This window comes from Stegastes partitus, unplaced genomic scaffold (genome assembly GCF_000690725.1).
Source record: "Stegastes partitus isolate 25-593 unplaced genomic scaffold, Stegastes_partitus-1.0.2 Scaffold463, whole genome shotgun sequence".
In the NCBI taxonomy this organism is placed as follows: Eukaryota; Metazoa; Chordata; class Actinopteri; family Pomacentridae; genus Stegastes; species Stegastes partitus.
Window position 1 is genome coordinate 323,188 of NW_007578194.1, and position 16,602 is coordinate 339,789.

At 41.7% G+C, this 16,602-nt stretch overlaps 1 protein-coding gene across 1 annotated transcript in view; it reads left to right on the forward strand.

The window, feature by feature from the left end:
* Nucleotides 1-16,602, forward strand: part of adgra1b (adhesion G protein-coupled receptor A1b) — a 209,305-nt gene that overhangs the window by 180,586 nt on the left and 12,117 nt on the right. Inside the window, exons 16-17 of the mRNA XM_008286670.1 lie at nucleotides 1,194-1,317; nucleotides 14,123-14,268. Coding sequence (XP_008284892.1) covers nucleotides 1,194-1,317; nucleotides 14,123-14,268 — 270 coding nt within the window. The remainder of the gene's footprint in view (nucleotides 1-1,193; nucleotides 1,318-14,122; nucleotides 14,269-16,602) is intronic.

Genomic DNA, 16,602 nt, shown 5'->3' on the forward strand with positions numbered 1-16,602 from the left:
CTCCAGTGCCGCATCTATCACTGTGTATGTAGGCTCTGACCTTCTGAAGGTGCATATCATAAAACCGCCTCCTTGGATTTTTATTTTTTTTTATCACTTTCTTTTCATTGTCAGAAGATTTCAAACAACATTCCTGTAAACACTTTTCTCCTCAAAGTTCAGTCAGAATGAATTTAAAAGAAAGGTCCGTCTCTCTCGCTGAATGGCAGCTTTGAATATTTTTATTGCTTTTTCAAAAGGAAGTCTTATGAGGAACCATTCATCTTCTGTACAATAAGCTTGTCTACACAGAAATGTGTAAGAAAAAGAAAAAAAAGTACAATGTCTGTGAGCTCAAGATGTACTGAAAAGGTCAAATGGAGCCAGTGGTCACACAATTAGTATGTTGTATTTAATTAAATGTACAATAATGCTTTTTTTTGTCTTGGAGTTTCAGATTTTTCTGAGCAAAATGCCAGTTTCAGATCAGTTAATTAGGTAAATTGAAGCTGTATGCGTTTATGTTGTATGTAGGTATGTAGGTAAATCCCCCAGCATGCACTGGGGCTGCAGTCACTTGGGCATAAGTCTGATTTTATGTGAGTTCCTGCATTTTTTACCAATGCGATGTTCTGCAGTGTTCCACATTTCCATTACTGTAATACCGCTGCTCACTCAGTGGATGCGGTCGCAGTGATTTTGTGTGCATGGTTGATGATGATTGATCACGATGATGCTGTTAAAATTCTCTGAATCAATAGCAAAAAAAAGAAAAAAAACACCACATCTCTCCATTTCTAAATGTGGAGCTGACCTCACTCAGACATCTGATTTGGTAACGACCGAAAAAATAAGCTTTTCCTAAATTCTCCTAAAGGCTTTAATTTGAATTTTTCTGTGTTACTGTCACTTTAAATGTTGTGTTCACCACATGTGTTTACAGTGGAAGGTGTAAAAGCTTGTTTGCTATGAGCTGCACTGCCTGGCTCCTCTCCTGCGGTTGTTAATCTATATGGCAGTAGCAAGGTAAAAGAAGAGGGCAATTTATGCAGACCTTGTGAAAGACTGGTTTAAATCATACCTGAGTCGGCTGATGGGCAATATACCTTGAAAACTGAATCTCAATGAGGTTCTATTTTACGATAAAAAACTCTTGGAGGTATGGTTTGCGCCTGCTAATTATTTGTTTCTTGTTTTTGTTTTTTTTTTGGCAGCGCAATCCGCATCAGTCGGAAGGGATGGCATATGCTTCTCAACTTCTGTTTCCACACAGCGCTGACCTTCGCTGTGTTTGCCGGCGGCATCAATCGAATCAAATACCCCATCATCTGTCAAGCAGTAAGTGCATTCCCTTTTCATTCGTCCCACTCTCAAAGCTTTTCAAAAAATTGATTGTAAATGTCTATTCAGGTGTCAGCAAACCGGGCCACTGAGTGCTCTGCGTGGACGTACAGTAACCCGGCTTCGTGTGCGTTTCATGCTTTGCTGCATGTGGGCTTTGGTCACTCTGTTAGTGAAGTGGTGGCACAATGAGCAGCGATGATTCAGGCTTTCCCATCATGAATGCACTCATTTGCCTGTGTCTGCTTTTGTTTCCAGGGGGGGTTAGTGGTGGGCGTTGTGTTCCAAAATTTTGTGGACATTTTAGAAAGTGGCAGCATATAAAAGATTTTTCTGGTCAATAGACTTCCATAGAAAAATGTTTGTACATGGAGTTTTAACCTTGCAGTTAGCACAGTTCTCTTTATTAAGGTTGCACGGTGTGTGTGTGTACTCCAACAAATGTGCTGAATGGATTTCTGTCTGCAAAGCCATTTTTTTACGCATTTTAAATGTTTGCATGTGTATCCTTGAATGCATGCATGGGATGTACAAAAGTGGCACCACTCAAAGAAAATCAACTCCAGGAATTTTATTTGCTGTTCTGTAGGTGGTGAAGAGGTCGTGTGTAGTGTTCCTTGCACATCTATTTTAAGCAATGCTTGCGGTATATCTCAGCAGCTATTTTGTTGTGATATTTATGGTCAAAGTTTACTTCAGCACCAACGGCATGTCCATATTTTTAATTGTACTGTGAAATATCTCAACATCTAGTCCTTCAAAATAAATTCTCCCTGCGTTGATGTTGCAATGTGCGCATGTGTAATAGTCGTTGTGCAGAAGGGACAATGTGAAGAATGCAAAATTATGTTAAATATCATGCTGCAACTTTTGCTGCTTGATACAAAAAGTCATCATGATCAACTGTGATTTTGATATTAGAGCTCTGCGCTAATACAAACAGCCTATGTGGATAAAGTCCTTTGGTTTAGTTTGGATCAATCTGATAGAGAATTCATTCTTTTCAAGCTACATTTTGATCACACTCCTGTCTGAGCTGCTGTGCTGCAGTAACTAAGTGGAGTCTAGAGGCTTCTCTATGCACAGCTACCTACCCAGCCAGCTTCCACTGTAGCCTGTGTGTGAGGCGTTAAGGGAACGTCCATAAATTGTTAAGTCTATGGACAGACAGATGTTTAACAAGTTTAGGCTTGTTTTTTTTGTTTAATTTATACTATGCCTCTAGGACAGGGGTGGGCAATCCTGGTCCTCGAGGGCCACAATCCTGCATGTTTTAGATGTTTCCCTCTTCCATCACACCTGATTCAAATGATCAGCTCATCATCAAGCTCTGCAGAAGCCTGATAACGATCCTGATCATTTGAATCAGGTGTGATGGAAGAAGGAAACATCTAAAACATGCAGGACTGTGGCCCTCGAGGACCAGGATTGCCCACCCCTGCTCTAGGAGATGCACTTCCCTACAAATTGAACTCATCACTCTAGATTGACTAATTCTCTCCAAATAGTTACTCAGTTCCTAAATATATATTGTTGCAGTGTACATAGCAAATACACAAATTTTCATAGTCAGTATTTTACAATATTGTGCAGCCGTAGTTTGCAGAGGGTGTCATGGCTAACCCTAACTTTTTAAGTGAAGTAATTAAACAACTTTCCTTTTAATTAAGGATTATTCACCACATAAATACTTCTCATATCAATACAAAGTTAATAACATTCCCATCAACCTCATCTGTACTTCATGGCTAATTAGCAAATACCAGCATGTTGACATAATAAACAAGATGGTGAACATGCTAGACGTGATACCTGCTCAACATCAACATGGTGACTCTGTCATTATGAGCATTGTAGTCAGTGAATGTTCGCATTTAGTGTTGTTGCATTTCAAGGCCCCATTATGTCAAAGTACAGAGCTGCTGGCATGGTTGCAGACCTGTGGTCTCTTTTTCTGCATGTTGATTCTGTCCTTCATTTGGTTGTTGACTGATTTACTCTCATTTCTGCCACACATCATCTCTCTGCTTACATAAAATCTAAATACCTTGTGAAGCAGTCCTCTTCACATGTTTTTAGCTATTCACATAATAAAAAAGCTCAATGTTTGGTTTGAAAAACAGACAAAGAAAAAGGAGGCCTTGAAGCCTCTCTGGATGGTCATAGCTTTTACTGGCTCACAGTGTCATCTACTGCTGCCCATGATGATGGATATAGGGATGCCAGCCCCATCTTGTGAGACAAGCAGTGCGCCACATCTGTGCAGCTGGACTTGGACTTTGCAATCAGTGTGTGTTCACATGGGTGGTGCCTCTGTCTCTGCAGCCTTCAGACATGAATGAGTGAGCGAGAGTCGTGGAGGGACACGGAGATTTGGGATGTCAGGGTAGATTTAGAAACAGGTCAGAGAAATGCTTTTGTGCCTGCTGGCACTTGACTATTTTTAGGTTTTCGTACAGGAAGAATGGAGGTGGCAGAGCCCTGCACCGGGTCGGGCACCTGTGGGCACCTGCTGGGTAACCTGCAAAAAGCTGTGTAATGGTATAGAAGTATTTTTATATAAACCCATGGGCATGGGGGAACTGAACTTAATGCAGCCAGGCAGTGGCAGTGAAATAAATCATGAAAATGAATTTACAATATTTTTACCATCTAAATAAGCTTATATCATCAAGCATATTCAGCCACTGGGATTTTTTATTCCGAATGTCGGCGACGCAACCTTCCTCCCCTCGCGGTCAAATAACAGGACATTACTGGTGAGCCAACTATGGTTAATTCATGTTTCTTAATATTTTGTTATATCAGATGAGGCCGTTATAGTCTAATGGGCCTATAAAGTCTTATTAACTGACCTTAATTTTAAAATCAGTCGAAAGAACCTTTCAGAAACACAGCCAGTTTTATTAAACTGAATCCTTAACTGCCCTATTTTGTATGATTCTCTTGTGGCCTGAAAGGTCCACATCATAAGCTGGTTCAGTTTAATTAAAGCAATTCATGAGCCAATGTGAGGAAGCTACACTGCTGCTGTTTGGTACATGTTTAGCAACAGGCGATTGTCAGACATTAGTTTTTGCATTAGGATGTTGGTTAGTTGGGCACATAAAGAGACAGCGCTTTAAAGTGAGGGACTGTGTTGGCTGCATGTTTAAAAGGGGTTGCGTCCCAGGACTTACATTAACCTCCCCAACCCCAAGTAGTTTCTGGGTGTTTATTGCTCCTGTCACATTTTTACTCCCTGTGGGCTCATTTTTTACTGCAATATAAAGACCCACACCTCGATGGAAACAGCACAGCCATGACTAGAAGAATGTCTTCTGTGCAGTATGACACAGTTATAATGCCATAAATCACAACAAAAAGACAAAATAAAAATTAAATTTGCTTGATTAATATAACCTGCAGTTCAGCGATGAAGTCGATAAACATTTGCCACGAGGCTGTTGGCTGAGCTGAGTCACCAAGGAATGAAGAATTATTATTTATTTTATTCTATATTTTTTAGTGCAAACAGTTTGAATTGATATGTAGAATAAAGTGATGAAAAGTCATGATGGAACCAAACGTCACACATGATGGATCGTTGGAACATATGACAATTCTTTCTATTTTTGTGACTCTGATAAAGGGTCTAATTAAATAGGATGCCTTTTAAACCGCATTCAGAGAGATTAGACTTCCAATACTGCACTTTGTGGCTGTGCAGAGCTGCAGGTTTGCAAAACTGAACCAATGCTGAACTCTTGAAAGTAGAGCAAGAAGGCAGCCCATAAACTGTGTTAAATTATAACGTCTACAGTAAATACAGAGTTTTTACAGCGCGTTCGTTTGGGCTCGTTAAAATCTGTGATGAGTCAAAAACAGTAAAAAAAAAAAAAAAAGCAATATGTTCTTTCTATAAATGTTTTACATGGTTAGAAGGCCATCCAGTCCTGGTGGACTCCCTTTCCATTTGATTGATAGCTGAACCTGTTCAGGTTGTGAGCATGAAACATCAGCTGAAGCAGAGCATCCTCCACTGTCATCTCCTCCCAGCAGGGGGGCATTTACTGTACGTAGCCACAAAGAGATTGATGTACACCTCTTTTCTACTTTTCACTCACACTTTCTGCTGCCTTCAGTCACTCCCAGGTTGCAGCAGTGGGCCCCGCTCACTCCCCTTTTTTTTTTTTTTGGGAGCTGCAGTGCGTTTGGGACCCGGCTTGCCTCTTCTGCTGTCACAAGCACTTTAGGTGGCCCCTTGTTCCATAGTGTAAAGACTCCACCTCTACATGCTGAAATGCAGCCAGCTTTTCCCGAGCTGTCGAGCTGGAGACTCGGTGACAGGCAAGTCTTAAAAAAAAAAGTCACCACTAGTGTCACAGCCGTCAAGTCTTCAGCCCAACAATGGTAACTGACACAAAATGGCTGGTGTTTGTCGTAAAAATTCAGCTTCCCTCCGTTCACCTGCTCCCCGTATTTTAACATCCCTTTAATACTTGTACTATATATAGTTAATAATTCCCCTCTCTCGCCTGCATTAGACAGAGGACAAGAAAAAGTGAATAAATTGAACCTCAGTGACATTGACTGCAGCGTAAACAAACATTTGCCAGCTTCCATCGATGAGACACCTCTGACCGACGACACCGCCGACAGTCAAGAGTGGTTTTGAATGATGGGAAGCTCAACATCCCAAATCACATCCGATTGGATAAATGTGTATATTTCATCTCAAAGGCAAGATGAGTCATCAAAAATGTTTTTACATAGTACAAGAGAAGAAAAGAGAGATTTTGTTGCATTAATATAAGTTTCATTTAATGAGGTGATCTAACTGACATCAAGACATAACAAAGGACATATTAAATAAACTTGAAGTTAAAATCAGCCAGTGTGATGAGAACATTTTTAAATCCTCTGTAATTCCTTCCATTTATAATGTGCAAAGTAGATAAAGGCAGTCTTCCCAAGTTCAGAGTTTACCTGAGGGGGTGACTGCAGTTAAACAGTCTTGAGATGTGCTCTGCTGCGCAGTGGCTTGAAAATTTGAAAAGAGAAGTGATATATTGAGGCAGCTTTTGCAGGAGACCTTTATGAACCAAAATGATAGATTGTAGTTCTCCTCTTGATGCTGCTGAGGACCAGCCTAGTTTTTCATAAAGTGCACAGTGATGAGTACGATATTTATCTGCTGTAATGAAGCACAAAGCACTGTGATGAACTGCACCGAGATATTTTAAGGTAGAGCGAGCGGTGCGAGAATAAAGGATATCTCCACAGTCGTCCACAGACATGATGGTTGGTAGTACAATCGTTTTCATGCCCTTGTGACAACATGCTTTATTTTAATCTAAGAAGTCTATTGCTATCTTTCGTTTCCGTGCCAGTTGCTCCACATGCGTTTTTAAAGTGCTGCTGTCCAGATTGGACACACTTTAGTTTCAGTATCAGTCACTTTAGTGTATGGCGGGGAGATCAAACTGGAATTATGGGTTCTTAAAAAAAAGAATTAAGCACATTTTGTCTGGTCAGCATTCTGTACAAGCTTGAGATTCTACAGAGAACAATGAGGAGGGCTCAGGCCAGATTAATATCTTAACTTAGCTTGAATTGAGCCAGATGCATACAAGACTGTGTCATCTGCATAAAAATGATGAAACGTGGACAAACAACCACTTTGGCTGGTGTCTGCTCTCCTTTTTAAGAGCTCTCTAATGGATTTTGAATGCTTAACTTATTTACTACATTTACTGTTAAAAGTTTACGCTTCATTTGAAAGTGAGTGACTAATTCATTAGTAGCAGCTCATAACTTTTTCACTTTTTAATTACTTATGTGCAGCATTAGTCATTTTGGATTTGTGTTTTTTCAGAAGGTGTATGGTTTAATTGTTCACTGAAGTCCTTAATTACAGGACACCATCAAGAAAAATATGCATTTCATTCTTAACAATTAACAGATCTCTAAGTTACAAGTTGTAAACTCTTCATCAAGTTTAACTTATTAGAAAAGAAGTAAGTATAAAACAAAAGAAAGTCAAAATGCTGGCTGGACGTTAGCTCGGTGGGTTTCCTGAGCAGAACAAGGAAACCTGACATACATCCTGTAGATGCACCTGTAATGTAATGTAAATTATCATTGTCTCATGAGCTTCATCAACAATTGCATGAGCATCATTAGAAAGACTGTTCCACTGTAAATACTATAATTTCTCATGTACTTGGGCATGGCAGTCTTGCCTGCACAAGAAACTAGTAAGAGAGAGAAGCAAAAAAATTTGGCCTACAGCTATTTTACAGCTTTTTCTGTTAAAAGAAACCAAAACAAAAATAAGCTAATGAGATATTGTGCCATCCCAAAGTGAGAAACGGGCTCAGCTTGACCACCCTGACTCGCCTGGCTCAGCCGCTGCATGTGGCACACAGACTATTCATCTGGCAGAACATTTTGTGGAACCGTTTCTTCACAGCTATTGTTCCCATACAGATGCATTTGAACATCTGTATTTTGTCCGGCAGTGTCAGCGCAGCGTTGTCGAGCCGTGTAACTTAGCTGTGCCCCTGCGGTTGCTCTTGAACTTATTTAGCATTCATTCAATTTATCCAACTTTGTCCCGGGGCTTTTGAATAGTTTTTGATGCTCCTCCTTTACCCAATCACTGCTAACAGGATAACTCTCTGCAGATTTGGGCAGGAGCCCAGATTGTCTGCAGCTCCACTGGGATGGAGGCAGGCCCCACCAGACACAATTTGGGATAATTATAGAACTGCTTGAGGAGATGTGTGATCACACGATGCATATACACAGTCACATGCACACACACAGTCACATGCACACACACAGTGCCTGCTGAGTACTGTGTACTCCCCCCAATCACCCCGCCACCCCTCTCTACACACACATTCGCTCCCTTCTCCCCTCCCAAGGGGACAAATAAGTACATGCTCTCCCTCCAACAGAAAGAACTTCAAGGAGCTCTGAAACTCGCTCTGGCAGCTCTCACAGCACTTCAAGCAGGCCCTCCCCCCACCCGGCTCTCCACCACCCCTCACCCTCCTCCCTCCCCATCTCCACCTGGATTCTATACACATCTTCCCGTTCTCTATCTGTATGCCACTCTTCAGCCTTGCACCCCCCCCCCCCCCCGCCCCCCCGCCCACCGTGGCGCTGTCGCTATGCAGCATCCGATGTCTTTACGGACTCAAAGTCAAAGTCATCTCTAATCTCTGTTTCTATCTTTTCTTCAAACAAGTCGAGCTTTATCGTTGACTTCAGCAACACCCCAGCTGTCACACTATATCTCCCGTTTGCCTGCATTAAACAGCAACATACAGTATATCCCCGTTTTCCCTCCGCTTACCTCATCTTACCTCAGACCATCAAAATTTGGATTCCACATCACAGTTGATTGTTCTGCGAGTGTGACCAGCGTTAAATAACCTATTAATTTAGCAAAGAACTTGGCTGAGGATGTGACCTAGATCTGAGGTTACATCCAACTGTCAGCTTAAAGATGTTGTACAGAGGATTTCCTCATTAGTGTGCCACTGTGAAATTAGTTGTGACGGCAAACGCTAGAGAAAAAAAAAAAAAAAAAGACATTACAGTATCTGCAGTAATATTCTTTGTACTTCCATTGGGTCCAATTTGAGTGTTCCTGAGCTCGTTTCCCCACATGTAAAAGGCTTCCGGTAGACTGGTTACTTATGCATCAAAAGCAGTAGGGAGTCGGTATAATGAATATGCCATAGAAGACAGCTAAGAGGGACTGTTGAATATACCACTGTTAGCATACGCTAGAGTTCATCTGACACTGTTATCCAGACTGAAAACGCCACAGTACACTCCAACTAAATGGTGCTGCTCTAAATCAACACTTAAAATAAACCAACATACCAGAAACACTGTGGAAAACGATGCATTTTAAAGTCAAGAAGGCAAACAAAGATCTAATTTAAATTGGCAAACAATTTAACCTTTTAACGATTGGATGACCAACTTTAAGAAAGTCCATATTCCTGTAGGTTAAATAGTCACTCCTCCACATTTACAGTTTGAAGGCTCTGGTGCTGTTTTGCAGTGCTCATAACATTTTGTAGTAATTGTTTTCTGCAGATGCACGTTGTTGTACTGTTCATAGCTGTAAGGTGCTGTTTTACATTTCTAGTGGGGAGTTGTTTTGTTGCTGCTCGCTGAGGTCTGGCAACTCCCCGTGTTACTCTGCATCTTCTCCTCTCTGTGTGTTTCCTTCTGATTAAGTTGAATAAATCATGCTTCATACTGCGCTGTTGTGTGCATCTATAATGTAAACCCTGGATCCGAGCACTGTACTACGGCTGAAATTTAACCATACCTTCCTTAAACCTTGTTTAGTCCTGGTCTCTTTTATATGCTGGAAAATATCATATCATAAGCAAAAAATAAATAAGTTTCCACCTTGAAACTGCACTGATTACAATCTCGAAAACACAACAGTCAGGGCTTTTTTTTTTTTTTATTGTTATTCTTCCTACGACCAGGTTTTCAGGTTGAACATATGCGGCTAAATTACTCCTGCCACTGTGTAGCATAGATTAGGCTGCAGCTCACTTTTTGTTTTCGTTGACGATTGTTCTGTCCTCGAATAACCAATCAGTTCCCTGATCTATAAAAAGCCTAAAACAGATTAAAAAGACCCACAATGATGCCCTCAAATGTCTTGTTTAGTCCACAACCACAAAAATATACTCAGTTTACGGTCATATAAGAGTTTAAAATAACTGGAAAATATTCACATTTAAGAGGCAGGAATCAAAACATTAAGACTTTTTCTTAGAAAGGTGTAAAAATTACAGCTAGAGATCATTTTCACGGAGAAAAAAAGTGCTAACTGATACCCAGTGATGAATTTGTGGGCGTTAAATCAGCAACTAGACAGGAAAATAGAAGAAAAAGATCAGCAATACAATTAATTAAAGCATCTCAGGAGCTCATTGGTACATTTCTCTTCCCACTGAGACTCTAGTCTTTACTTTATCCTGACATTAAACACTAAATAAGCCAGTAAGAATACCTGTGTAAGGACAGTCCTCCTATACAAATGTCATTACTGTTGATGCACAGACCTTAAAATAAAGTTTTCTTGCTCCTCGATGCGTTTGCGATAGATAATCTTGCATTTCTATCTTTCCGACTGATATTTAGGGATCAACAGTAAACAAAGTCTAAATATAGGTAATGAGAAAACATACAGAGCAGGGGAGGGGGTTCGTCTTTTATTTCCAGCCTTGAGTAATCTCTCTGTCAGACCTCATATGACTTCCTTTGTTAAAATGGTGGAGAAACCTGCATGTAGCCTGACAGGCAAAACCCAGTCCATAAAAAGTAATTGAAGGTGACCAAATGAGAGTATTAGCATTTTTATGAACTCCGATCATAGATGGATGGTGAGTGGACACGATTTAGAGAGGGCAGAGGTATGATTGTAACTGCAGGTAAAGAGTCGGCTCCTGTTCACCAACTTGTCTTTACATATATAATAAAATGAAACAACAAAAGCCTCTGTCAGGTAGTACGGTGATCGCTGGTCCATATTTTCTCGCTGGTTCTCGTTACCTGAAGTGCGGACGGCGGCACAAACAAGCCTTTTGTGCTGATTCCACTTTGAGTTTACATTTCACATAATAATCACATTCTGCATCTGCTACCCACCGGATCCTCGTCTGACTTGGATCAAACATGGCATTTCTGTCTTCGTTTCATCTTTGTCTTGTCACATCTGCTGCCGTTTAACACAAATGATCATGAAAGGCCACTTACCTGAGAGCACTGCAGAGCTAACTGCGCCCAACGTGATATATGTGCGTAGGACTGCAGGCAAACAGGAAGAAACATGACTGTCGCCGAGCACAAACTTGATCTTCTTTTTCGTGACCTCGCATTTATGCAAAATGAGGAGCATTACTCTTTGGCTTTGACAATTTTCCAAGTCTAAATCTTTTTTTTCTTTTTTTTTTTTAATGGTTTGCTGTTTCATTTATTTATGCCTCAATGAAATCTACACAAGTGATGAAAGAGGGACTTTGAGGTGACAGGGAGCTGCGACCGTTTCACTCATCAGACTTTCCGGGGCTGTTTCCAGCTCCCGTTTAGTTAACTGTGTGATCGTCGTGCTACTCGCTCATCCCATCACTGACTGAAGTTTTCCTGTTTACTCAGATTTTCTGCTAACAAAGACACATCAGGTGAAAGCGCACAGCAACGCTGAATAGCAAAATATCACAATGTCAAATATCAAAATAAGACTGTGTTTAGCAGCCAGGTCACTTGCTGCTTTCACAGTCTCAGTGTGTTTTAACATGTATCATGAGGCGGGTCTCGGCGCCGATAAAACTGTCATTTTCAGATTACCTTCTGGTCCGTCAGTGTCACGATTCTTTGAAATTTACTCATTTTAGTGTGGATGATAATTCCTTTGTTGCAAATTTTGTCTAAATGCTCATCTTCCATCCATCCATTATTTATACACGACTTAATCCTCACAAGGGCTGCAGTCTATCCCAGCTGCATTAGGATGAAGGCAGGGGACACCCTGGACAGGTCTCCAGTCTATCACAGGGCTACACTTAGAGACAGACAACCAAGCACACTCACATTCACACCTACAGACAATTTAGAATCACTAATTAACCTCAACATGTTTTTGGACTAGCACTGTTTGCCTCGCAGCAAGAAGGTCGCCAGTTTGCATCCCGGTGAGGACACCCGGAATCTTTCTGCATGGAGTCTCCATGTTCTCCCCGTGCAGCGTGGGTTCTCTCCGGGTTCTCCGGCTTCCTCCCACACAGTCCAAAAACATGTTGAGGTTAATTGGTGATTCTAAATTGTCCGTAGGTGTGAATGTGAGTGTGCTTGGTTGTCTGTCTCTAAGTGTAGCCCTGTGATAGACTGGTGACCTGTCCAGGGTGTCCCCTGCCTTCACCCTGAGTCAGCTGGGATAGACTCCAGCCCCCCACGACCCTAGTGAGGATTAAGCGGTGTATAGACAATGGATGGATGGATGTTTTTGGACTGTGTGGGAGGAAGCTGGAGAACCTGGAGAGAACCCACACTGCACGGGAAGAACATGCAAACTCCACGCAGAAAGATCCCGGGTGTCCTCAGCGGGATGTGAACTGGCGACCTTCTTGCTGCGAGGCAACGATGCTAACCACCGAGCCACCTTGCAGCCCCTATGCACCATTTAATCAGAAACCTTAACCAAGTTTCAGCTATTATAATATTACTCCAAAATCTCTTTATTCTACACCTACAGTGAGGAAATTGGTAAATAAAACACCCAGAAACTGCTTTACACAGTTATGAAATGATATGAATGAACATTTATGGTGGGATATATGTAAAAACAACAATATCATTATACATTTTGTTTCCTTGATATAAAGCCGAATATAAATAGAACTTGCAAATATCACCACATCAAATGATGGTTGCTTTGGATAGTTTTGGAAAAACACGATACGGCACATATGGCTAGTTCTTATGAAGACCGAGATAAGAGTCTAGAAGTGAAGGTAATGAATTGACCCTGAACATGACCTGAGGCTCAGAGGGTTAAATGAGTTCGTTACTTCCTGGTGCTGTATGTGGTGTACGTGCTCGACAGCTTGTGTGCAGACTGCAACTGAGTGATTAGTATTTTTTGAAAAAGTGCCAGATGGATAACTATTGCAATATTTCTTTCTCACTGCTGGCTGATATAATTTGACATTCTGCCCCTGAGGTTAGTTGTTGTTTGTTTGATCAGGCAGTCGAAACTGTAAAACAATGAATTCAGGTCATTAATCAGCCAATTACAGCCACCGTGCGCCCTCCCATCTTTACCATACCGTTCATTTGAGAACTCCTCCTCCCCCCTTATCCCCATATTAAAAACACACTTCCTTTCTGTCTGTTCTTGCCACTAATGAAGCTCTGAAGTGTGTGTGTGAACTCCGTAGCGGTGATTGACTTACCACCCGCTCTCTGCTCTCTATAACCGGCTCAAGGACACTTCCAATTAGCGTCTCGACTGTGCTGCGCTAGCTTCAGTCCCTGGGCCTATCGCACCGGAGAGCAGCCATTTGATTGGGTATCTCGGGTTGCCAGTACATCATGAACAGACCGGGTGGAGGAAAAAGGCTCAGTGCATTTTAATTTTCTCCATCCATTCTGCTTTCTCTGTGTCTTTTCCCGCGACTCTCTTCCCCGGCGTTGTGTTTCTACGAGCTGGCAAAGCCTTTAAACAAACTTAGATCAGTTCAGCCATTCAAACATAATTCATGAATATTAAAACAAGCGGAGATATGTGTACAGTGCATTTTGAGAAAACAATCACGCGCCCATAGTTGTCGACGTGACTATCATTTATATTCAGATTTGTTATGCACGGTGCGCACCTCGTGTCCTCTAACTCAACTGATAAGGAGCTGCTCAGTATCCACCAGTATAACCTCACTATAATGCTCTTATCCCAGACAACCTTGATGATTCAACAGCACTTTTTGAACCTGTCTTTCCATTCTTGTACTATTGTCTTTTAGCGAAAGGATAACACAAAGCAGCCTGGGTCTTGAAGGAAGGCGTCTACGGAGACACCCTTGGAGTGACATTGATAGTGTTTTTTTAGAGAAGAGTGGCAGCTCATCCCGAGCATCTCGTCTTTGAGTTACAGGAATTTCAATCAGCTCTGACACTCTTCACGGAGACTCAGCGTACAGTAAACGCACAAGCGAAAGTTCAAGAAAGTCAAAGAAATAACTCGATGCACTCGATGCACCCTCTGTCACCCTCGTCTCAGGTCGGGGTCGTGCTGCACTACTCGTCTTTGTCGACCATGCTGTGGCTCGGGGTGACGGCCAGGAACATTTATAAGCAGGTGACCAAGAAGCCGCCGCAAAGTCAAGACGGCGACCCTCCTCCGCCCCCTAAACAGCCCCTGTTGAGGTAAGCGCAAACTTCCTTGCAACCCTTCTCAACCCTTGGAGACCAGAATGTGCTTCAGTGTGTATGTGTGTGCTGGACCAGTGTTTCTCATCTTTCCTGCGTGGCCATCGCTGCTGGCTACGTGTGTGTTTGCAGAGGCCAAGGCCTGGTTCACTGCACAATTATTTGCTTTATTTCATTTTTTTTTTCTTCCAGTACATGACTTGACTGTGACTGTGAGCTGTATGTGCTATAGAAGTCTTCTATATTCACAGGCTACTGCTGCCCCAGCCTTCGTTTATTGTCGCAGGCAGCGGTGCAGGAAGTATTCGGATCAGTAAAAGCACCAGCGCCACAATGTAAATAAACCCCATTATAAGTAAAAGTTCTGCACTCAGAATCCTGCAATGAAATAGAACCCCGGGACTCATATATCGCTCATATATTACAGCGTTAGATGTGTGTGTAAGTGGCATTTTACTGCTAGATAGTAGCTGGTTGCAGTGGAGCAGTTTTAGATACTTTATATAACGGGGTCGAGCCCCCTCCGAAGATAAACTGTGAGATGATGAATAGGGTACAAAAGAAGGAAAAGCTCTGCCACAGAAGTTTGTATTTCCTTTTCTTTGCGCTGAATTGCTGCTCTTTGTAAAAATATCAGAGGATGTTTGGCCCCTTCGCACCTTATCTGAATGAAACCATCTCAGGCTGTTAGAAGCAGTCGGCTCCTGTGCTGAATTCGCTGGAGCAGCTCGTCCTGGACAAACTGGCAGTCACCTAAAATCTAACCCACTTGGAAATACATTCCTTTATACTGGAACGTGGCTGCACAATGTGGTGCTTCAGCATCGACATCACCATGTCCCCGTATTCACATCGCAGGAAGTGTAGTAAATTAGCATTTTAGCAAATTAGCTGAAATATATCAAACTTTTTTGCTGCTTGTTACAAAAAGAGAATTTATTTTGCATGATTGTCCTGCAGGAGGAGTCTGTCTGATAGAACATAGTTTACTTGAGTTTCCTCTAACTTCACTAACAGGACACAGAACGTGATGGTGACGTACATCCTTCATGTGTGCACTGCAGAATGAGTGAGGAATAGGAGACAAACAGAAAAAGAAAAGAAAGATTTGGTTACAAATAGAATCGCAGCATCAGTTGTTGGGAAAAACATCAGCTACAGAAAGGATGACCACAAACAAGCACCGCATCGGCAAAGTCTTGCTGTTGTTGCCGCCACACAATCAATCAAATCAAATCATGTTTATTGTCATTTTGCTGTACATACACAGTAGTACAGGCAAGATGAGAGAGCGTTTCTTCAGGATTATTCAACCAGCAAGGTTTGCGGAATGCACGTCAGGGATAAGACACTAAACGTTCGCTGTTGCTGCCTCCTGAAGGGGGCGCTGTGTCCATGCGCGCCGCCATGCACACAAGGCAGCACAACTAGATTATTAGACCATCAGCACATGCAACGCTAAAAGAAGTGTAACAGCTGAACTTTGGATATCTTTTCCAGTGTTACCTGATAAGAGAAAGGCTCCAAGTACCTTTTACAGATTTTATTTAACTATTTTTTTTTTATATACAATATAAATGCACTCCCCTACAAAATCACCCCAGTTATTCTAGAATTATCAATTCCTTGCAAATAGAGTTATTTAATCCATCTGTCTTTTTTGTTCAGTCCTACACTGGAATGGTTTATTTCAAATCATTTGGATTTATTTTTGGTCCACAACCTTTTTACTGAAGCACTTTGAGAGCTCTTTGGATCTTGGCATGATGACACACCGTACTTATATCCATGTGACTAACCATTTTTTTAAATTTAACTTTTTCTGTGTCATTTGTTTTCGTACGTCACCTTTATCTGTCATTTTCAACAAAGGATCAAGTATTCAAATGCATCAAAAAAGCCAACAGTTTCCGTTTGTCCTCACACTTACTTTTCCATGAGTGTTCATGAGCAGAGGTCCTCAGATGTATTTGAGCTCATGCATGTTTGTGTCTGTCTTGATTTGAACTGCTTGTCTCCCGGTGTTTGCTGGCCCTCTTAGAGGGCAGCAGTACCTTTACACAGATGAGTTATTGCATCGTTTATCTACAGAGACATCCACAGCTAGTTTGCATTCCCTCAAGCCTCTGGCTTTGTTCACTCCATAGTGACATAGCTGTCAGACCTTCCTGTTTATACCATTTGGCTCTCCTTGTGGATTTCCCCCACATTTGCTCGTGTTCACTTCTCAGGTTCTGAACAATAATGATTGACTTAATGTGAAAGTTAGACTGATGCATGCCAGAACAAAGGAGTCCAGTGAATTTCTATTAATTTGTCAGACTTTGTAGT